General features: G+C 44.5%; 1 protein-coding gene across 8 annotated transcripts in view; it reads right to left on the minus strand.

Moving 5' to 3' along the window:
• Positions 1 to 24,271, minus strand: part of OSBPL1A (oxysterol binding protein like 1A) — a 2,815,351-nt gene that overhangs the window by 2,687,998 nt on the left and 103,082 nt on the right. For 6 of the 8 annotated variants that reach the window (XM_069620918.1, XM_069620915.1, XM_069620920.1 and 3 more), the window contains one exon: positions 22,387 to 22,472. In XM_069620918.1, the coding sequence (XP_069477019.1) occupies positions 22,387 to 22,472 (86 nt within the window). The remainder of the gene's footprint in view (positions 1 to 22,386; positions 22,473 to 24,271) is intronic. The other 2 variants (XM_069620919.1, XM_069620923.1) reach the window with 1 other exon arrangement.

Consider the following 24,271-nt stretch of genomic DNA (forward strand, 5'->3'; position numbering starts at 1 on the left):
TGTGGCCATGTGGCTCGAGGCAGCATATGTGGTGGCACTGTCCACGGATACAAGCATATTGGGAAAACCTACGGGGTGGATGGCGGCGGTCACAGGGGAATTACTCCCGCAGGACCCGCTGACAATGTTACTGGGAATACCACCTAGATACTCAGACGTATAGATACCCTAGAATGTGGGAGACAATTTTGCGGGCGGGGAGGGTAGCCCTGGGCCAGAAGTTGAAAAGCCCAATGATCCCAAACAAGGAATAATGGCTGATCAAATTGATTAATATGTTCTTAATGGATAAGCTGACGTCCCTGGTTAACGATGAATCAGGCACTTTCCGGGCAGCCTGGGACGGGGTGAGACAGAAAGGGGGATGGGAAGTGCATTAAGGGATAGAGGGACCAAGTGTGTCATGGTGGGGGAAGTCGGCGACAACGAAAGGGCTGAAGGGAGAAGGGAGAGATCCCCCAAACAGAAAAGGGCAGAGTTGATGGGCTGCGAGAGGATAGGGAGCCCAAAATAAGCTCAATATAACGAGAGCCCAGGATACAGAAGGGCAATAGACTATATTTGAATCCAAGGACTGGGAATAAAGTCCCCGGAAGGGGATGCAGACTCAAAGTGAACTTTCACCAAGCTGTATGATTTTCTTTGCGCAAGAAACCATTGCTGTTATTTGTTGTTAAGAGGAGAGAGAGGGGTGCAGGCAGGGGGAACTGTTCTGTTTATAAGGACAGGCAAAGTGCTGAAGTGATTTGTGCCAATGGTCCTTGTTATGATAGATTTAAATGCTAATAAAAAAACAAAGTTTTAAAACAATTAGATATTCTCCACTTGAACACGTTTGATGTTTTCAAACACTATGTACAGCTCTTCTGAAGAAGTTATGATTTGCTCGTAAGCATATCGGAGAGGTTACAGGCAATTTTGAGGACACCTTCACAGCCATGTAAACAATTCAACATCATTAGCGTGATGTCATCACGCTCCCGCGATCGATTTAGATGCTATACATAGAGCGACCATCTTAGATCCAGAGTGTGCTTGTTCTTAAATCAGAGATTGACCACGATTGGAAAGTAAGTGATGATTTCAAACCATTTTTCTGTGCAAACCTTGACAGTTCACTCATGAGCACTCATTATATAAACTGAACAAACCTTCGTCCCTTTTTTTTGATAGATGTTCATATATGTGGAAATCACCTTGCACACTGAACAACTAGAAACATTCCGATAATACACATTCAATACTCAGGTGAGCGCTGCTTTAACTCTTGCTATGAACACTGGACATAGTTTCTACAAATGCTTAGGCTACTGCATCATTCCAACATGGAGTCTTCTTTTACACCACTTGCAAAATAGATCATCTTGAATACTGAACCCATTTATGAACCAAATTTGGAGAGTAGAGGAGTGACTTATTTTATGACATACGTTACTATTGTTTGGTATTTAGTTACAAGCATTTAGACAGGTGTCAATTACTCCATTTTATACAGGCTCAGAGAGTTAGCTGTCCTGAACTTGTGCCCATCACTGGGTCTCCATAGAGTGATATTCAGTTTAATTTATACTTACCTCACTAAAGGTAGGCACTTAAAATTTCAGATATACTTTAGTTGTTCTTTACCAGTTATGTCTGCAGCCCCCCTGTTCTTTTTGAAGGAAAATGACTATCATTGTCAATCTACATATTAGGTGGAGTCATTCACCGACATTTGTGAAACGTTTGGAAAACTTACCTAGAAAGCTACTAACAGTCTATCTCCTCCGTGAAGTTGGTCAGGTGAATTATTTGGGTACATTCATGAGCATTGTTCATCTATACTACCTAGTATTTACTAATAATTACCTTTACTTTCCTTACATATACATTTGTTTACTCATTTCTCAGATATTTCACGAAGATACTAACTTTGTGTTAAAGAATTACTGCTCCTGATGCAGGGTCAACCCCGAAACGCAATGAGCTCTTATATATTACTGTTTACTATTAAAAATTTAAAAAATACAATTCAAGAATATGCAGCATGACTTATGTTTGAAAACATTGTTGCATTTCCAAATTACTGACTGACTAAGCTCAGTGTTGATGGTGTGCAGGGAAGGGGCGTGTCCGACACTTAAGGACACTACTAACCTCTAGATTGACCGCAACAACTTTATGTGCCAGAGTTGCGTTTTTCCCACTTGCACCCCAAGTTCATCCCACAAGATCAATTAACTATCTAAGGTCTAGCACTACATATGTTCTACACTGGTGTATGAATCATTAGATTATATCATTTTGCAAAGATCTCAGAAGAGCAGAACATGAATCTAAACAGCTCAGCGAAAAAGTGGAAAATTTAAGAGGCGCTATTGGTGCTGTAATGTAAACATACTCTGTATTAAAAAGGGGGATAAGAAACTGGAAAGACCAAACAGTTCCAAGAGAATCTCACACAATCATTGTTTCCGGAGGCCCACTTCTGTAAAAACGTGTTATAGCACAAGTACATTAGGCCCCTGGCCTAAACCTTGAGCCCGCCAACCCCGCTCCCATTCATTCCAAATTTCTTGAATTTCTGTGACTGAACCCCAATAAGGGTGACATGGGGCAAAGGAGAAGTTAAATGATTAAATGCAATGCTTCAGTGATTCCCAGACTTTCGCCTGAATGTCCAAAAGGCCAGGAAATCCTGACTGTACTAAAAATATATAATACAGGCCAAGAACATATCCTACTCTAGGTTGTACACAACTTAAGAATGCGTGCTTGTAAAACGTTCTCCTAAACAGACCCTGAACATGACGCACAGTGCGGAGATCTTGCTGCAGCGGGACTACTGGCGCAAGGAGCTGGACTAGACTATGGTTGGGAATATCTGTCAGGGATGTAGGTGGTGTGGGGCTGGGAGCAATATGCTGTGATGTGTTTCATGACGCCAAGGTTTATACGTTTTGGAGGTGTGGGACCTTCAGTGTCAAAATGAAATTTCCTAGAGGCCCCTTTGGCTGGAGGAAAGAAATGGAATATATCCGATACCACTGCATTTGTCAGCTTGTTTGTTTAAAGCTTGCATCAGAAAGAGTGAACCTTAGTGCAGAAAAGTGCCAGCAGATCCATTCCTGAAATTCACCAAAGAAAATCTGCAGCCCTCCACTTGTTGTCTTCCATTGAAAGGGGCCCCTAGGGGACCCCGACGTCTATGGAAACAAGGCGAGTCACCACACATGATAGAGACGCCAGACACAAGGTTGTATTCCCAAAGCTAGGGTTTTATTGCAAAGCAAAAGTCTCAGTTGGCCAACTCGGTCTCGACTCCCCGCGACGTGTATCTCTAGACCTTGTGGGATGCAAGAGAGCGAATTACGTACATCAGTGACATATATACAAAATGCATATCAAACAATCAGCTATGTCATGGTTAACACCCCTCTTCATTGGGTTTCTTTGAACTTGGTGTGACGATGGACATCTCCGGCCACTATGACACCTTCAAACATCTATTCTAATAACAATTTGCAATTTGTGAGTGCGTAGGCATCCTTTGGTTATTGAATAAAACATGGCGCTTCTGTTCTTGGAAGCGAGCTACATGCAGAGGGGGTTACATTCCGGACCTTGCTATCTATCAGGTGCTATTCGCGTCCTGGGAGCCGACATGCTCTTAGCGGGCTCAGCAAAGGGGGGGCCGTTAGAAAAGCATAATTCAAGCCTTTAGCGGTATTATTCTAACATATTCTACCATATAACGAGACTGGCTGGCAGCTGTGAAATGATTAAATGCCCTGCGGCTCTGCTTCAAGGCTACATTAAGGAGGGAGCCGGGCATTCTTCCTGGCGCTGCCTACGTTTGTGTTTCAGCGAAACTCTTGTTATCCTCTCGGCCCTGTGGCCTTGTCCTTTTCATATACAGACAGCATTGTTCCTCAGTCGAGCAATGTAAGCGAAAAATATACTGCGAAGCAATAGGAACAGAAAGCAATGATCAATGGTTAAAAAACAAAATGGCGATTCTTGTTACATCAAAATGGCTGTTCATTAGAACACTCGAAAACCTATATTCTGTCGTATCGTGCATGAGACGGTTGGCCCACGGCCATCAAAATACGTTTGCGGTCTCGAATTAGATTTCTAGACTGACAAACCCTCCTTTGGCCGTATGCCAAACATCTCATCTATTTATTGAAACCTCCTCTAGTGATGATGAATCTGAAGTACTTATGTCTGAATCTCGCATGCTATCGTGGTCATCATTGCCTTCAGTAATATCTATTGCCATCAACTCTTTCATTACTCTCATCTCATTTGGGTCTGGGCTAGTTCGATCATGAGGTTGTTTTTTCTTTGTTATCATTTGCATGCATCCTTCAGTACATCCCTCAGTTACCTCTGCACAAACTATGGGTAAGCAATGTATACAACAACACGACGTTAGGAATATTCCGAACACCACAACTAGTATCGAGATCAGCTTCCATCCCCAAGATCGTAGTATTCCCCAAAACCAAGATCCTATTTCCCAGCTCCCTTCTCCCGTAGGGAGTTCAGAGCTTAGAACGTGCATTTTCTTTATTGCTTCAAAGATCGTGGGGGAATAGTCATCGACATAAACGCAACATGCTGATCCCACTATTTTGCAAATTCCCCCACAATCAACCTGGATTACATCGAGAGCCATTCTATTTTGCAGCGTCATTAACCTGATTCCTCTTTCTTCCAACGTCATGTTGAATAATTTATCTGTTGTTGTGTTTATTGTATTCTTTAGGATTCTGGACAATTGCCTTATATTATAGGAGTTCACTATCTGTCCTAAGAATGGAACGAATGATTTTGCTACATCAGTTGCTATTAAAACACCTTTGTCAGTCCTTTTGACTCTAGTTCTGGATAATTTGGCCATGGCTGCTGTTTCCAAGAGGAATACTCCTGGGAAATAGCCCAAGATAACATGTACCTTCGCAGTTTCTGGGTCCAGTTTCTCGTCTATTTTGTCGTGTTATTTTACGTGTGCTTTTCCTCGTGGGCTCTGGGGTTATTACTTGTGTTTTATGGAAAATGGAACAACCCACAAGCTTCATTATTATCTCCTCAACCTCATTCATGTTGGTTCTGTCTAATTGACCAGTATTACTCTTATTCCACTTCCCATAGAACATTGCAACTAAAGATGTACTACATGCAGAACTTAATGGTAACGGCTGCACATACCACCCTATTCCTTTCCCAGCATGCTGTGGTAAATGGGCACATACCCAGCAGTTTGTTTTCTTCAGGATTGCATGTGTCATGTTCATGATTAATAATAATGTATTATTCCCAAAACCTTCCCTGTGTTTTTCTTCCATTGGGGGTAGGGTATAAGTGATCACCTGAACCGGGCTTTCAGTAGTGTGTCACGCTGTCCTCTCATTCGCAAACATCTAGATCAGACAATAGGACAGGGTCAGACAATAGGACAGGCAACACTCACAATACACCAGTTACCTCAGTCAGGTTTCCACTCCATGTCCCTCACAGTGGAAGGTTGTCACGTGAGCGGGTTTACCCCAAGGGCCACACATGCAGACTCAGGGGTTCTCTGTTCCTTCATTGGCGTCTGCCATGGCGTCTGCAAGAGGGAGCTTGCAGACGCCGGATACAGGACGCTGCTTGCAGAAAGTAAAGTATGATCATGGAGACCGCGCTCACGTGTCGCGTCCGCGGGTCACGTGACGCGTCGCGGATCAGGTGACGCTGATGCTTCCTCTATTTAAGCGTTGAACTTCTGCACGTCCGCGCTTCACAGCTGTTCTTTGGAGGACTCTGTACAGCGTTTGGATACCTTGTGTTTTCACGGCTTCTTGACTCTTGGATTGTTTTTTGGATTTGCTTTTGCTCACGTCTTTGGCTCTGTTTGCTGGATCATCTCGAACTTGGAACACCTTTTGGACTGTCTTGGATTACCCTGAATTGGACTTGGCATTGGTCTCTTCACTGCATTACGTTATCAAGTACTTTGGATTTTGGTCCTTTGTTTCATCAAGTTACAGGAGGGCAAGTTGGGTTTTAACCCAGCCTACAGTTCTTCTCCCTACTGTCATCGGGGAAACCAGCTCACGTGCCCATTCACGGAATTACCAACTATTTTAGGTTCTGGGCTTCCTCACCTATCAGTTTAGGTAAGCCCTGTTCTTTATTCTGCCTGTTTGCTTTTACTGTGCTCAGTTGATTGCTAATAAAGATTTTCTTTACAGCTGCCTTGGGTTTCAACATTTCCCGTGGATCCGAGCTGCAAGAACTACCCACCTCTGGCCTCAATGATCGCATAGGGAGTAATCTTGTATTCTCTCTCTGTGGTACCTGGGGACGGAGGTTTCAATACTCTCCACGACAATCAAGCAACCTGACAGACTGTGAAGCCATTCTTTGTCGTGCAGAGTATGCAGGGTGCCGCGGATGACCCCATGGCAGTATTGATTCAAGCGATCACAGTACTAAGAGCGGACATGGCTGCAGCCACCACAGCCCTTCACCAACGTTTGGATGCTATTCAGAGTACCCGTAACCCATTACCTGCAGAGTTCGGGGACCATCACCTGACGCAGTTCCCCAGGCCCCAGCCCCAACCACTCCTGCTCCCGTGATCCTACCCACTCCTTTTCCATTGGCTGCACCTGAAAGATTCCAGGGGGATCCCACCAAGTACCGCACATTTATAAATCAGTGCAAGTTACACTTCCTGTGTCGACCTACCTCCTTCCCCGATCCTACTTCTAAGGCCGCCTTCCTGTTATCACATTTATCTGTAACAGCCGCTGCCTGGGCCAACCCACTTCTTGAGAACAATAGCCCAGTATTATACGATTTTGACCTCCTGGTCACAGAAATGTCCCATGTCTTTGACACCCGTCACAAAGCTCAGTCCAGGGATCTAGAACTATTAGAATTACATCAAGGCAGGGGAACACTCATTGAATATATTACAAAATTCAACCAACTGTCAGCCGAAACTTCATGGCCTGAGAGCAAGAGGGCTGTGGTATTCTACAAAGGTTTGAACAATGCTATGAAGGATGCATTATCAGTAGTTCCTTCCTTGCCCACAGCGTTCCCCAATTTAGTAGATCTGGCTCTCCAGGTTGATGCCAGGCGCTCAGAACGGAAAGCTGAAGCTGGGTTTTCTGGTTCTATCCCTTCTACAGGTTACTCTCATTCTGAGTCTGTTCCTGAACCTATGCAAGTGGGAGGTTTACGTAGTCCTTTAACTTCCACGGAAAGGGAGCGCAGGAGGGTGGACAATGCTTGCTATTATTGTGGGTTGATTGGTCACTTTGTGAAAGAATGTCCACGTCGCCCAAAGGCTAAAGCTCAGGGTTTTCGGGCAGCTCCACCATATACCCGGGGGTGGGTTCGAGCGCTGTAAGTCACTCCCCGGACAAGGTACCTGCGTTTGGCACCATCAGACCCGTGATGGTACATGCATTGTTACAACCCAGTATTGAGGTCTCACATTCAGTAACTGTTATCATCGATTCTGGTGCCACTGGCAATTATATCGATATCAATATGGCCCACACACTTAATCTCCCTCTTATCGCCAAGACCCGACCAGAACCGGTACAGACCATAGATGGGAGTTTGTAAGTCTCTGGCCCAGTTAAACAACAGACGGCACCTCTTACTTTGGTCATACAAACTAACCACAAAGAAACCATTAGCTTTGACTTGATCTCCATGCCTCAATATGGCCTTATCTTAGGCATCCCTTGGTTGTGTCTGCATAACCCTTTGATCAATTGGAAGACTGGTTCTGTGTTCTTTGAGTCAGAAGTTTGCCAGGAGTTTTGCCTTACTACACCTTCTACTGAGAGCACTGCAGCCCAATTTCTCAGTACTGTTTCACAACTCACTTTGGAACCTTCTCCCGTTACCTTGGCAGACACGCACATTGTTGGTCTTGTAGCTGAGGCAATTCCAGAGCCTTATCGAGACTACCTGGATGTCTTTGATAAGGGATCATCAGAAATCCTTCCACCTCATAGGTTGTACGATTGCCCTACTGAATTACTACCAGATTCTGTAGTCCCAAAGGGTCATATATTTTCCCTATCTCCTACTGAGGAACAAGCCTTGAAAACTTACATTCAAGAGTCCCTACGTAAGGGTCACATACGTCCATCTTCATCTCCAGCAGCCAGCCCCATCTTCTTTGTCCCAAAGAAGGAGGGAGACCTTCGCCCATGTGTTGATTACCGACGTCTAAATGCCATCACTAAAAAGGACAGGTATCCTATTCCTCTCATCACGCCCCTATTGGATCGCCTCACGCATGCTTCAGTATACACTAAGTTGGATCTCAGAGGTGCGTATAATCTAGTACGTGTGAGAAAGGGTGATGAGTGGAAAACTGCCTTTTGCACTCGTTACGGATTATATGAATATTTGGTCATGCCTTTCGGCCTTTGCAATGCGCCTGCTACATTCCAGCGCTTCATGAATGAAATTTTTAGTGATATTCTGGATGTATTTATGGTGGTCTACCTGGATGACATTCATTTTTTCACGTTTTCAAGAGGAACACATCAGACACGTAAGAGAGGTACTAAAACGCTTACGCATGTTCTCCCTTTTTGCGAAACCCGAAAAATGTCAATTCCACACTGACAACATTGAATTTTTAGGGTTTCACATCACTCCTGATGGTCTCACTATGAACCATGCCAAAGTCAAAGTGGTTTTGGAGTGGCCGACTCCCACCAACCTTAAAGCATTACAGTCTTTTTTGGGTTTTGCTAACTACTATAGAAGATTCATTTCTGGATTTTCTTCCATAGCAGCACCTCTTACTCTTTTGACCAGTCCTCTAGTCCCATTTAATTGGTCCAACGATCAACAACTTGCATTTGATACCCTAAAAGCTGCATTTACCACTGCTCCTGTCCTCCAACACCCTGACAGTGATCTCCCTTTTATAGTTGAGGCGGACGCGTCCTTGTTCGCCTTAGGGGCAATACTGTCTCAAGAATGTGTCTCTACTGGACGCTTGCATCCAGTCGCCTTTCATTCCCGGAAGTTTACACCCACAGAGTGTCACTATACAGTGACCGAAAAAGAACTTCTGGCTGTCAAAGAGGCTTTCCAAGTATGGCGTCACCATCTTCTGGGTGCAAAACTTCGGGTGACGGTCTTCTCGGATCATCAGAATCTACGCGATTTAGCTTCCCTAAAATGCTCGAATAGCAGACATGTTAGGTGGCATCTGTTTTTTGCCGCTTACGATTTCCAGATCATGCATCGTCCTGGTAACGTTCATGGTAAGGCTGATGCTTTGTCTCGCTCTCCTGGTGGGGTTTCATTGCCAGTCTATCCTGAGTCCCTGCTAGATAAGAAACATGTGATATGCCTCTGTACTCCTTCTCTGACTCTGCTGGATATGGTCCGTAAGTGGGTTTCCACACACCCATCCTTACTTTCAGATTGGGATTTGGTATTACAAGACGGTCTGCCCTTCTTTCAGAACAAGTTGTTTCTACACACCACTGATATTCGTAATCTGGCTCTTGAATGGTCCCATGATCTCCCTGTTCATGCACATCCTGGGCAGCGAAGAACACTTTCGCTTCTACAACGTTGGTGTTGGTGGCCTTCCATGAGAAGGGATGTGGAATGCTATGTTAACACTTGCTCTGTTTGTGCCCAATCCAAACATAGAAAAGGACGACCGTTGGGTCTCCTACAGCCTCTTCCCATACCCCTGAGGCCCTGGCATAACGCGACGATGGATTTCGTGATGGATCTTCCCCGGGTTCAAGGTTTTGATTCCATCTGGGTTGTGGTAGACTCGTTCACCAAAATGGCACGATTTATTCCATGCTCGGGCATTCCCTATGTTCCTGTTCTGGCAGGATTGTTTTTCAAGTCCATCGTATGCCTTTTTGGTTTACCATCAGTGTTGGTATCCGACAGGGGTCCTCAGTTCACTTCTCGTTTCTGGTGCGCCTTGACTAGATTAGTGGGGATCGATTCACGTTACTCTTCGGCCTACCATCCGGAGACGGATGGCCAGACCGAGAGGGTTAATCAAACCATGGAGCAGTATCTGCGTTGCCTGATTCTCCAGCATCAACAATCCTGGTTTTGCATCTTGCATATGGCTGAATTCGCCTATAACAACGCGGTGCACTCTTCCACTGGTTTCTCTCCCTTCTATGTCTTGTATGGTCAGCACCTTAAAATCCTGCCCAACCCGGATTTTTCGCTTTCTGGTAATCCGGCTGCCTCTTCTTGCATCAGCGACATCTCGCTGTCCATGCGCAGACCTTGCTGCACCTCAAAGAAGCCCAGGATTCCATGAAGGCTGCCGCAGACCGGAAACGTTCTGTGGCCCCTTCGTTTGCTGTGGGGGATAGAGTTTGGCTTTCTTCTCGTCATCTGCATCGACAGGGTTGCCACAAGTTGTTGCCCCGCTTCGTTGGTCCTTTTGTGGTCTCCCGAGTGATCAACCCCATGGCCTATCGCCTTCGAGTCCCGGTTTCATGGCGGCTTCACCCAGTCTTTCATGTCTCTCTTCTCAAACCTTGCCCTGGTCCTACCCGTCTTCGTTTCCCTGGTGCTCCAGTTTCCCCTTCCTCCCCAGATGTTTTTGAAGTGTCTGCTATTCTGGGTTCTCATTTCTTCAAAGGGGGTTTGCAGTACCTGGTGGATTGGAAGGGTTATTGCCCGAAGGAGCGCTCCTGGATTCCTGCGGGTGATGTACATGCCCCTCGTTTGGTTTCCAGTTTCCATAGGGACAATCCGTTGTGCCCACGGGGTCGTGAGCCTTTGGGGGGGGGCTCTGTCACGCTGTCCTCTCATTCTGTCCCTTTTTCGCAAACATCTAGTTCAGACAATAGGACAGGGTCAGACAATAGGACAGGCAACACTGACAATACAGCAGTTACCCCAGTCAGGTTTCCACTCCATGTCCCTCACAGTGGAAGGTTGTCACGTGAGCGGGTTTACCCCAAGGGCCACACGTGCAGACTCAGGGGTTCTCCGTTCCTTCATTGGCGTCTGCCATGGCGTCTGCAAGAGGGAGCTCGCAGACGCCGGATACAGGACGCTGCTCGCAGAAAGTCAAGTCCGCGATCATGGAGACCACGCTCACGTGTCGCGTCCGCAGGTCACGTGATGCGTCGCGGATCAGGTAACGCTGAAGCTTCCGCTATTTAAGCGTTGAACTTCCGCACGTCCGCGCTTCACAGCTGTTCTTTGGAGGACTCTGTACAGCGTTTGGATACCTTGTGTTTTCACGGCTTCTTGACTCTTGGATTGTTTTTTGGATTTGCTTTTGCTCACGTCTTTGGCTCTGTTTGCTGGATCATCTCGAACTTGGAACGCCTTTTGGACTGTCTTGGATTACCCTGAATTGGGCTTGGCCTTGGTCTCTTCACTGCATTACGTTGATCAAGTACTTTGGATTTTGGTCCTTTGTTTCATCAAGTTACAGGAGGGCAAGTTGGGTTTTAACCCAGCCTACAGTTCTTCTCCCTACTGTCATCGGGGAAACCAGCTCAGTTGCCCACCCACGGAATTACCAACTATCTTAGGTTCTGGGCTTCCTCACCCATCAGTTTAGGTAAGCCCTGTTCTTTATTCTCCCCGTTTGCTCGTACTGTGCTCAGTTGATTGCTAATAAAGATTTTCTTTACAGCTGCCTTGGGTTTCAACATTTCCCGTGGATCCGAGCTGCAAGAACTACCCAACTGTGGCCTCAATGATCGCATAGGGAGCAATCTTGTATTCTCTCTCTGTGGTACTTGGGGACGGAGGTTTCAATACTCTCCACGACAATCAAGCAACCTGACAAGTGGATATATTAATTATTGGTAAAAACATTTCTAATGGGTGTATTGTTTCTACCCACCATAATATTAGGGCTGTTGATATTGGTGCTACCACGCTCATAAAGCACATCATTATCGTTAGTGTCAGCATACAATTTGTTTTACCATGCGTTTTTCTTAAAGTTATAGACTTTATATAACTCACTAATTTTCAGCAGTGCTGGTGCAGGAGGCGGCTGGAACCGGTCCCGGCATGTTTCTCGTCGTCCTTCTTCCTTATCACAGTTCGTTGTGGATATCTCTCTTCGTCGCGTTTGCTCCGATGTCTATAAATTCAATGAAATTCTCCCAGTTCAGTTTTGCCTGTCCTTTTTTTGTTTTAGCCTGGATTCGATTATTCATTTTTAGGCGAGATCACTTGTCCCTTTTTATACTGCTCAGAGGACCTTTGATCAGTTTTCGCCTCAGTATCATGCGCGGCCAGCTTGTCCACTCTGGTTCCGGACACATGTACTTTTATGATCGCACCAAGGAGCCGCGAGTCTTGAATTGTCCGACTTGCACAATTCTCACACTTCTCTCCTCTACACCCCTGGTTCCTTCTCCATCCATGAGCTGAACCAGAGGTTGACAAACACCAAAAGAAAAGGAATGCAGATCACCTTGTCTTCCGAGGCCGCAGGTTGTATCGCCTTGCTCCTGGTATCGTATGATCCGTGAACAGTGCCGGTGCACTTTCAGATTCAGGCTTGAAGTCAGCCTGCGGCGCTTCTGCAGGTGCTGGTGTGCGCCGCGCCAATAATGCGGATTCGGTCTTTGGCGTGCTGACAAGTGCTGGTGGGTGCCAAAGGGGTACATGATTTGTTTCTGCTGGTATTTGCAAGGCAGATTTCACGTCGGTCAGCAGTGATGTCGATTCTACTGGGCAACGTTGGGGCACTCTTTGCCCTTCCCCCTCTTTGGCAATTGTCTCAGGCTTTGTTTCGAGTTTCACTTCATGTTTTGGCAGATCAGGTGGCTGCACACTGGCAACAGTTTCTTTTGTCTCTGCGACCGCTGTCTCTTTCCAGTCATCGGTGTCAGGCAAGACTTTCAGTGCAGTTGGAATCTTCTTGGCATGGATGGCATGGATCCACGACTTCCTTCCATCCACCTGGATTGCCGTTTGCGTCGCCAAAAGTACTTGATAGGGCCCGCGCCACCTGGGTGCTAATGATGACTTTCTTTCGAAGTTTTTTAGCAGCACCCAGTCTCCTGGCTCCAGCGCGTGCCCCGGACCGGTATACCGCACGGGTAATGCCTCCTGCACCTGCTGATGAATCAAATGCAATTTCTGCATTAAAAGGCCACAATAAGTACTAAGCACAGGATGTTCTATCTCACTGAGCCGTTTTGGCTGAGGTGCGCACCATACATTTGCCGGCCTCCCCATTATGATCTCGTATGGGGAGAGCCCAGTTTTAGCCTGTACAGACGTACGCATGCAGAATAGTGCTATTTGTAATGCATCCACCCAACTCAACTTGCTTCCCGCACAAATCTTGCTAATCTTTGATTTAAGTATCCCGTTGTGCCTCTCCACAAGACCGGCAGAACTCGGATGCCTTGAACTGTGGAATCTCTTATCAATCTGGAGACCTGCACATATCTGTAACACCACTGCACCCACAAAATGTGGTCCATTATCGGACCATAGGACAAGGGGCAAGCCAAATCTGGAAAAATACTCCTTCAACATTACTTTTGCCGTACTCATCGCTGTGCAGCCTTTTAAAGAATATGCCTCCACCCACTTACTGAATGCACAGATTACCACCAAGACGGATTTTAAGTTTTGGCACCTTTCCATCTCTATGAAATCAAAATGAACTACCTCAAACGGCATGGAGGGCGGGCCAAAACTTCCTGTTGGTGTCACTGTTCCCTTTCCTACATTGTGTTGTAAACACGTGATACAGTTCTGCACCAACCTTTCTGCATTCTTTTTTATGTTTGCATTCTGCCATACTGTAGAAAGGTGCTGTATCATTTTCTTGGCACAGATGTGCGTAGGACTGTGGGCCATTGTGACCATTGCAGTCACATATGAATTTGGCAACATCCAGTTTCTAGTTCCCTTGTCCACCCAACAACCCTCCAAATCCAAATCAGCAGATCCCTCTGCCCATCCCTGTATTTCATTGGCCGTAGCCTCGGCCTGCATTTCTTTGACAGTCGCAACTCCATCTTCTATCATACAGGGTACTTCCTCTGTCTGAACCGTCATCATCTTGGTATTTAAATCAGTGGCAGTTTGTTTCGCAATCCTGTCTGCAAACGCATTTCCCTCTCCTATTTTGCATGTTACTTTATGTGCCTCGCATTTCACTATTGCTAGGCGCTTTGGAAATGTGAGTGCAGACAGCAATCGTACAATCAAAGGGCCATGTTGAATTCTGGCACCATGTGATGTCAGAAACCCTATCTCAGCCCAGAGTTGTCCAAAGTTATGAACCACTCCAAACGTGTACTGACTGTCAGTATATATATTCACGTTCAAATTTTCAGAAATCTCGCAGGCTCTGGTTGCTGCTATTATTTCCGCAGCTTTTGCTGAATTATACGGGATTCTTTTACTTTCTACAACACTCTCTAGGGTAGTGAGAGCGTATGCGGCAGTTGTCGTGCCATCTGGCAATTTAAAACATGAGCCGTTACAAAATAACTCTCCATCCGCCTCTTTCTGTGGAATATCACTTAAATCAACTCTCCCCTTGGTTTCTTCCTCAGTGACCATTAAGCAATCGTGGGTGGGGGGGGGTGATTCATTCTTCCCAATTTCTGTTATGATTAATGGCATTAATTCTGCAGGATTCAAAGCGCTATACCTCATAATTTGGATATGGGGCGCAAACAAGATAATCTCATATCTTGTCAATCTAGCAGAGGTGAGGTGTTGCGTCTGTGTCCTATTTAATAGAACGTCTATGGATTGTGGCACCATCAGAATTAAAGTGTGCCCCAATACCATCCCTTCCGTTTGTTTCACTGACGCAGCAGCCGCCGCGACAGATCGAAAACATCGTGGTAGTGCACGCGCTACAGGGTCCAGCGCAGATGAAAAATAGCTGCACAGCCTATTTCTTCCACCTTGTTCCTGTGTCAAAACCGCCAATGCACATCCTTCACTTTCACACACAAATAGTCTGAAAATGTTCTTATAGTACGGCGTACCCAAAACTGGAGCCAAGCATAATGTAGTTTTCAATCTATCAAATGCTCTCTGACATTCCTCATCCCACTGCAAAGGCATAACCGCATCCTTTCTAGTCAAATTCACTAATGGTTTCACAATCAACGCAAAATTACCAATCCATTGTCGGCAATATGAAGCCATGCCTATTATGGCTCGGACTTCTTTTTGTGTCTTTGGAATAGGCATACAAGAAATACTTTCTATGCGTTCTGGCGTTCGTCTTCTCCCTCCTTTCGAAAGTAGGTAGCCCAAATAAACTACCTACTTTCGATTATACTGAAATTTCTTCAAACTAGCTTTATGGCCATGTGCCGCTAGGTGTGACAGTAGTAATACAGTGCTTTCTTTACAAATCTCCTCCGTGTCTGCAGCTAGTAATAAATTGTCTATGTATTGCAAAAGTACACAACCCACGGGTAATTCCAGCATGTATAGCTGCTCTTTTAATGCTCTACTGTAAATACTTGGACTTTCCGTGTAACCTTGTGGAATCCGTGTAAATGTAAATGATCGTCATCCTAATGTGAACGCGAACAAGTATCTACTGTCCTTGTCGACTGGAATACTAAAGAATGTGTTCTTCAAATCTATTACACTAAAATATTCTGCTGAAACAGGTATCATTGTCAATATTGTAGTGACGTCTGGCACTAAAGGAAATTGCAGATGTACTACCTTGTTTAATGCGCGTAGATCAATTATGAAATGGTATGGTACCTCATTACCTCCTTTTTTATAAACCGGAAGGATCGGGCTGTTACATGTACTGCCTGTGATTTCCTCTATTACCCCTAATTTCATCAAATCGGTAACAATACTCTTCAATCCTTTCTCACCTACAACCGAAATTTTGTATTGGGGTATTCACGGTAGGGTAACACCTTCTTTTAAAATAATCTTTACTGGCTCTATCTTTAAACATCCCACATCGTTGTCATGTATGGCCCATATACAGGTTGGTACTTTACCTAGTTCCCCTGGTAATGTTTCGGACATGAATTCTGACACAGGGGCATCGTGTGGCCATATCGTTAGAAACACTCCGTCTGCCGTGCAATGTATAACAGAACCTAGTTTTTTCAACAAATTCAATCCCAACAAATTTTCTCCACAATTTTCTGTTAGAAGGAAAGGACAATGTTCAGTGAATGGTCCTATGGTAACTGGGACTGGTTTGGACACTGGGTTTATGACTGGTGTACCTGCGAACCCTACAGAAATATTATTTTGCCCTGACAGTGGTATATTCGGAACCAAGTGATGGTCTATTGAACACTTCTGTGCTCCTGTATCTACAAGAAAGCGGTGTTCCTCATTCCGGACTCATTTCTACGTAGGGTCCTCTCTGATTCACGGGAATAGACACTGCTTCCGACCCCTGTCCTGGGCTGTCCTATTGGGGAAATAACACATCGTCCGATGTGTAATCATTACTATTACTGTAATAAGTGTTTGGCTGTGTATCAAAAACATTTCCACTCTTCCCTCTATTTCCCCCATTCTGATTTCCATATGGTTGATTTTGCTGTCCCTGACTCTGGTTTGGGGCATTTTGGTTTTGGCCTTGGTTTTGATTACCTCCATTATTATGATGCTGCTGCATACTATTCCTATTTGGTCCATTCGCTCCTGGGTGTCCTCTATGCTGTCTCCTTTGACCAGACCCATTTCTGTTCTGTAAATGCGGGCATTGCGCTTGCCAATGTCCTTCCTCTTTACAATATGCACACTGATTCGGCCCCACTGTTCCTCCATACATATTCAAACTACTCCTCACTTGTGCGTTCCCTCGCCCTCTATTATGTCCTACTACTTGCTGCATTAATACCTGCGTCTTTAGATTTACCCTATCCCTCTCCTTTTTCTTTTCCTGCAGTCACTCTGCGCTCATAATATTGGGCCATATGCAGTACTTCGCCCAACGTTTTTGCTTGCCATGCACTCTCTGATGTCATTATTAGATCCTGAATTGGAAGTCTTAACCCCCTCACATATTTGTCAACAAATAACCTTTTCCCTGCTTCTGAACCCACATCCTGCCCGCTGAAGTCTGTGAATATTTCTTCAAATCTATTAAAATAATCTGTAGCCAACTCATCTTTGCCTTGTACACATGGTTAGTTTGTCCCATTGGATTCTTTTCTCTGGAACAATTGTTTTTAACTTCTGTACTATACGTGCTGGTAATGCCACCAGGTTCGGTCCTGGTGTTCCTCCAATCGCTTTATTCCCATCCTCTATCATCAAATCCGCCCATGTGGCGCCAAAGGCAGTTGTGTCATCTACCTTCCTTAATGGTTTCCATATATCTGCTGGCAGGATCACCGGGAATATTAGGTCTATATCACCCATGGTAAGCACGGATGACTGTAGGCAGGACTCTACTTCCTTGTAAAACCCTGCAGGATTCTTTCTTATATCCGGAATCGTCTGCTTTATGTTGTTCACCTCTTGTCTGGAAAAGGGGGCATGCACGTATTGGGCGGTGTAATGGGCTGGTGTTACCTGCGCCGCTACATTGCCCACTGCGGGAACCTCCACTTTGGGCACAAAGGTAGGTGGGACCTCTCTCATAGGGAATGCCCCACTTACCGTCCCTCCCCCTTCTCTTAGATGCAGCAATATTCCCAGATCCAATGATAGGGCTGTTTCTCCTGTTCCTCGTTATAATGCTCTCCTATATACTGCCATTATTTCAGGCGGGCTGGCATTATCGTTTTTTATATCTTTATCTAATAAGTGTTCAACCATCGATTGTAGCGCTTTTCTTTTCATAGGCATGGAATATTCATCAAATGTCTTGTGTATCTCCATTGTGGGAATACTAGGATCTGACATCCATCTAGACGCTTCTCGCATACATACTTTTAACTTGTCGCCCCTTTGTACTGATGACATTGAATGTCGTCGCTGTATATATGGCTCTACAGTTTCCTTTCTATTTCTCCCAATATCTTTACTCCTATATCCGGGTGCAGTAAACATTTCGGCATAGTCATTATCTAATTCATCCTTTAACTCAAAAAGTTTATACACATGTTCTCTTACTTCTTCATCCCTCTCCCTACAGCGTGCTAATGCATTCAGATCTAACAATCGCTGCGGTGGTAATTTCCCAATTAGCTGTTTCCATCTCTCCACCAAATATTCACCCATGCATTCCAACACTACCTGTCTTTCGTTGCTTCTACGAAAGTCATATCGAAGCCAATGTTGCCGTCCCATCATTCCCGTCTATATACATCTCTGCCTGTTGCTGCAATTCCACCTTCCTCTCCTTGCTGATTGCGCTGCGGGTCACCCTTGTGCACTGCCGTTGGTCAGTCCCGCCTCTTGCCCCAGCGGTTTCAACTTCAACCCTGTGAGGAACGGACGGTACCGAGTCTGTGTCTAAGGCGGGAGGTGCGGATGGGACAATGGGAACAGCAAGTGTCTGTTGTGGGCCTGGTTAGCTAGTAGGAAGTGTTATGTGCGCGGTCTGTGGCTGTGGGAGGGCTTGAGCTACCGGAGGGGGAGCTTGAGCTACGGGCGGGGTCTGGGCAATAGTTACTAACGTATCTGGTCTTTCTTCTGATCTTGGGCCTTGTTTTGTATGAGCCAATATATTTTCTATCAATTCATCTGTCATGTGTAATTCTCGCTGTGGGTCTATCTTTTCTATATTCAACTGGTCACGCCTGCCTGCCCGTCCGCCCTTCTTAGACTCTCAGTCCACTCCTCCTCTTCTTTTTCTTCCACTACCTCACCTTTTGATTTATGCCTGTGCGCATGCTTTGCTCTGCTTTTAAATCGGAGCATTGCTTCCTTTCTCCAGTCTTTAATAGTTTCAAATGCCTCAGGGCGCGCTTTCTTTCTTATCAACACCCTTTCCAAGTTATCTATCCTCGCCATCTCAAAACTACCATTAATCGGCCACTGGTGGTCTTGTTGCTTTCTGGTTTGCCTATGCCAAGTCTCACAGAATATTATCGCACCGACTCCATACTTCACATACATCTCATACGCCGGCGTTCCCCCAGGTGGTACAATTTGGCCATCTTCCAAGATTGTCTACCACAGCGGAAAAACCCAGCTAAGGTGGACAATACCCTAGGCATGTTTCAACCTTCCCCTTGGTTAATCAACCTTACCTAGGGCGTTTGATTTTGCAAAGTCAACTCTCAACCAATATCAGGATGCTATGAATCGGGGAATGACTCACCTGATAAATCAAGTCGTCTGTATACTGACACACCAAAGGACGTTGTGTCTGCGTTTCTTGGCTTCCGCCTCGTTTCGGGACCCTCGCCTCCTTGTTCTCTAGCCAGGCACGTCGATCAGGGATCAGATGTGTGCAGATCTGCAAAGGAGTCTCATCACTTTTACAGGGCGCCCCGAACAGCTTTGATCCCGGCTCGATCGTCCCGTCCTCACCATTCTCTGCCTTTCTCAATTACGTTACGCGAAGGAACAAGTGGGGGAGGGTCCCTATTCGGGCACCATCTTGAAAGGGGCCCCTAGGGGACCAGGACGTCTATGGAAACAAGGCGAGTCACCACACACGATAGAGACGCCAGACACAAGGTTGTATTCCCAAAGCTAGGGTTTTATTGCAAAAGTCTCAGTTGGCCAACTCGGTCTCGACGCCCCGCGACGTGCATCTCTAGACCTCGTGGGACGCAAGAGAGCGAATTACGTACATCAGTTACATATATACAAAATGCATATCAAACAATCAGCTATGTCATGGTTAACACCCCTCTTCATTGGGTTTCTTTGAACTTGGTGCGACAATGGACATCTCCGGCCACTAATGACACCTTCAAACATCTATTCTAGTAACAATTTGCAATTTGTGAGTGCGTAGGCATCTTTTGGTTATTAATAGAACATGGCGCTTCTGTTCTTGGAAGCGAGCTACATGCAGAGGGGGTTACACTCCGGACCTTGCTATCTATCCGGTGCTATTCGCGTCCTGGGAGCCGATATGCTCTTAGCAGGCTCAGCAAAGGGGGGCCGTTAGAAAAGCATAATTCAAGCCCTTAGTGGTATTATTCTAACATATTCTACCATATAACAAAACTGGCTGGCAGCTGTGAAATGATTAAATGCCCTGCGGCTCTGCTTCAAGGCTACATTAAGGAGGGAGCCGGGCATTCTTCCTGGCGCTGCCTACGTTTGTGTTTCAGCGAAACTCTGGTTATCCTCTCGGCCCTGTGGCCTTGTCCTTTTCATATACAGACAGTATTGTTCCTCAGTCGAGCAGTGTAAGCGAAAAATATACTGCGAAGCAATAGGAACAGAAAGCAATGAGCAATGGTTAAAAAACAAAATGGCGATTCTTGTTACATCAAAATGGCTGTTCATTAGAACACTGGAAAACCTACGGCCACCAAAATACGTTTGCGGTCTCGAATTAGATTTCTATACTGACACCATATCTTCAGAACACATCTCAAGTAGGAGCAAGCACAAGTGTGAACGGAGATACTGAATGCACACCCTAGAGATTGGCTAGTCCTACTCTGTGGCAACAGTATGGCATGACCTATGAACTATTAGTTGGATGAATTAACATAACTGATGAGTCTGGTTGCTTAATATCATGTTTGAAAGGCGATAGCATACCCTGTTTGGGATCTTTGTTACCTCTTACCCAGATTCCTGTCTGTTAGAACTGCATTGTTCTTTTGATTTCTATTGTGGCTGTGTTGTCCTTTTTTGTTTATACAAGATCGAGGTTGGATTTATCCCCCTTGCACATGCATTATTTATATTCTAAGAAAAATGAGGATATACTAGAAGCTTATCGTTTTATGAATGAGCATTGATTTATTGCTATAGGTACCATGTGACATTTAAACAGATTGGTACGGGTAGGAGAATTTACACATTCGTTTTTGCAGTCGGAGGTGCTTTACATATGATTACCAACACCTTTATCACATTTATCTCAGTAATACGACCCACCCCTTCATTGAACAATATTGTTTAATGAGATCCATATTGAACATTTACGAATTACGCTTTACTGCACTGTGAGCATCTTTGACGTCATGGACGTCGAACGTGATGACGTCACTGTGACTGTCACGCGAGTATAACAGGCGACCATTTTGAATTTCCTAACCAGCGCCTCTGTACCGGCTCTAGGAATTCATCCTCAGTGATCAGAAAATCTAAGTAAGTAACTCCTTAACTTAAGGGACATACACCATTCTTTCATAGACTACACCATAGGAGTACATTCCCCAATACCACCATAAAATCTTTTTCCCATATCTACAGATTCCATCACCACGTGTTATTTCCGTTTTAACACTGTACACAGTGACGCAAGGCAGCAAGGTGAGCCTTTTTAAGTTTGCATTTCCTATGGCCCCATTTATATTACATAATAGATGTTAATATCAAGCTATTCCTTTTTACCTCAGACCAGTTGATCCTGTCATTTGGGAGATTGAAATTGGAAAGGCACTGGGAAATGTCGGTAACTGGACTTCACAAAGGTTAGCAAACTACCGTCTTACTTTGTTAGCTTATTACTTTGTGACTACTCTATGAATATTATCTCTTGACAACTAGGTACCTACTTTATACTCATTTAGCTTCAAACAACCATGTACTTATTCGATCTTCTCCTAGCTACAAAGGTATTGAGAACATTACTGCCACATGGATTTATGACCCAGATTTTTGATTACCACAAAAGTAACAAGTATCAATGAACATTCAGACAACATCAAAATTATATAACTTGCTAGATGATTACAGCAAGATTATGTGTATTGAGATTTGGATTGTATGACACTAAAATTGAATTATATTGTACATTATGACTAAAACTGTATTATTTGATATTTCTTGTAGAATTTATTTGAATCATGCCCCTGATGGAGAGTGAATATCTCGAAACGCGTTGGGCCTTAAGAATAAAATGTCTGGTATTAAAACACTAAGTAGTTTTCTTGAATATATATGGTGTTAAATGATACAGATAAAGAAGGATTGTAATGTATTCAAAGATTGTAACCGCTGTCCATGCTTTGGGTCAGCTTGCTTCCTAAAAGTTTGGCTTATTTATCTGACCCCAAGATAGTGTGCAGGGGAAGGGAGTTCCCCCATTTGGGAACTTTTATTTTGATGTGAGAAGTCCTCACAATTCGGGGATGCAATTGGTTTGCTTGCAGGTTTTGGAAGTGGGTTGCACAGGCATTTTAGATTTCAATTTCCTTTTAGGATACAAGACTGTTTTTTTCAAGCAAAAGGATCTTTTGTTCGCCAATAAGATAGCTAGTCCCTTAATGTACACAAGTGAATGGTGGTGAAAAGTTTACATTGCCATTATTAAGTTATTTCAAGTAGAAAAATAATACATACCTGCAACAAATCTTCTGCCACAGTTCTGTGTCCAAAATAGCAAGCAAGATGGAGAGGGCTCCAACCCAAATTAGATTTACTTCTTCCTAAAACACAAATATATGTTGGTAGCACAAGGGCAGAAAAACATCTTTCAATAGAATACAGGTCAGGTCACATCGCAGCTTCAACACGTTAGCTATGCAACAGTAGCAGAAAGAGCGAGACACCCAGTTTTACAATGGAGAATAAATCTTTGTGAGGCCCGAGTCCAGGGCACACTCATATTCCCAAATGATGGAACCTGGCGTCAATGTTGCAGAACCAGAAACTGCTTATGGTGTATAAAATGTAACCGATGTGGGGAGTTAATAATCTGCAAGCATCAATCCCAGGAGGCCAGCCATTTGTCTTTTGAACTAAAGCTGCAGCTTCCTCCGGTTGCAACAGATTGAATAAGACTGTGATGCCTGTATTGGTTATTGAAAAGACACAAGGAATACCACTGTGGAACCATCACAAGAAATGTATATTGTATCACTCCAATATACTGCTAGATCATATTCCTGGCTAGTGGGGTGAGATTAATAAGAACCATACAAATGTATTGAAGAGAAAATATGATTGGACAAAGCAACAATAGGCAAATATTTCTTAGAATGCCCTTGCCAAATTAAGCATCACCACTAAGGTGCTTAAAAGAGTAAAGCTTGCAGAAGGTTCTACATGTACAGAGCTACCTTTCCAAATCTCTTTAAAATGTAGATGTCAGAGAAGCAATTCATGCTTTCTTAGTTGTGGAAAGGCGTGCCCTGACCTAGTCACGAAGAAAACAATTGAGTCTGAATCCTTGTGAGGAGCAGGACAACATCCACCTTGTAATAGAAGGTATTCATACTTTCTTGCCCCAAACAGCCTCACCATAAATGCTAAAAAGGTGTCAGAAGACTGATAAGCAGACGCCAGATCCATCAAGTTCAAAAACAATTCAAAACATTTCCCAAGTCCAAAAAGAACAATGGCTCTAAAATAATATGCCAGGAAGTATTTTCCACTCTAGTAGGTTTCAAGCGGTGAGCAACACAACATACAGATGATCCCTCTATTGAGCATAGACCCTAAAAATGCATGAGGACTCCAGGGCAAAAGGATGTCTCGCAGGGTTAATATTAAGACCCTTTTTATATAAATAAAAAATGGATGCATCATGTGAAATACATTTTAATGGGAAAAAGTGGTTCAAGGATCTGAACAACAACCTACAATGTATGTGCTGTGTGGGCTGAGTTAATTTCCAATCAGGTTACGGCTCTCCAGCAAGTAACACAAGATCCCAATAGACTGATGTAGGTTCATATTGCTCACAAGTAAAATTATACTGAATTAGATTAAATCATCAAACATCACATGATCACACTAGAGGAAGTGTGTCAAGGAGCCAAACCGGAGACAACAAAACTACTCTAATGTGGAGGAAAAATACTTATTGTACCAAGACAGAGGAACGATGCTCTTTGCAGGGATTTAATGCGGGACCAAAATTGTGATGGGTGAATGACTGGAGAGTTTTGGAAGGCAGATTGTTCACAGGGTTAATGGACATGCCCCCTGCATCCACAGAGACCATATGCAACTTAGTGGCTGGTTCAAAGACGACAGAGGAGCTGGTTTCTGGTGTGTCCTATTCCACATGGCAGAGGGAACACACAACTACTAACACCAGGATAAAGCTAAAGAGATTTATTAAGTAACACGCATGACTACTGAATGAAAACTGTTTCAGGATGGCTGCAACATAAAGGTTCTTGGGAAATGCATTACTTGAAAGTAGGATTATTTATGCTAGACGACAAAGAAGGCACACAAAGTTCCATACTACAAGGCCTCTCAGGATTTTAGGGTTAAC

This window comes from Ambystoma mexicanum, chromosome 5q (assembly GCF_040938575.1).
Source record: "Ambystoma mexicanum isolate Mex_15411 chromosome 5q, UKY_AmexF1_1, whole genome shotgun sequence".
Lineage (NCBI taxonomy): Eukaryota > Metazoa > Chordata > Amphibia > Caudata > Ambystomatidae > Ambystoma > Ambystoma mexicanum.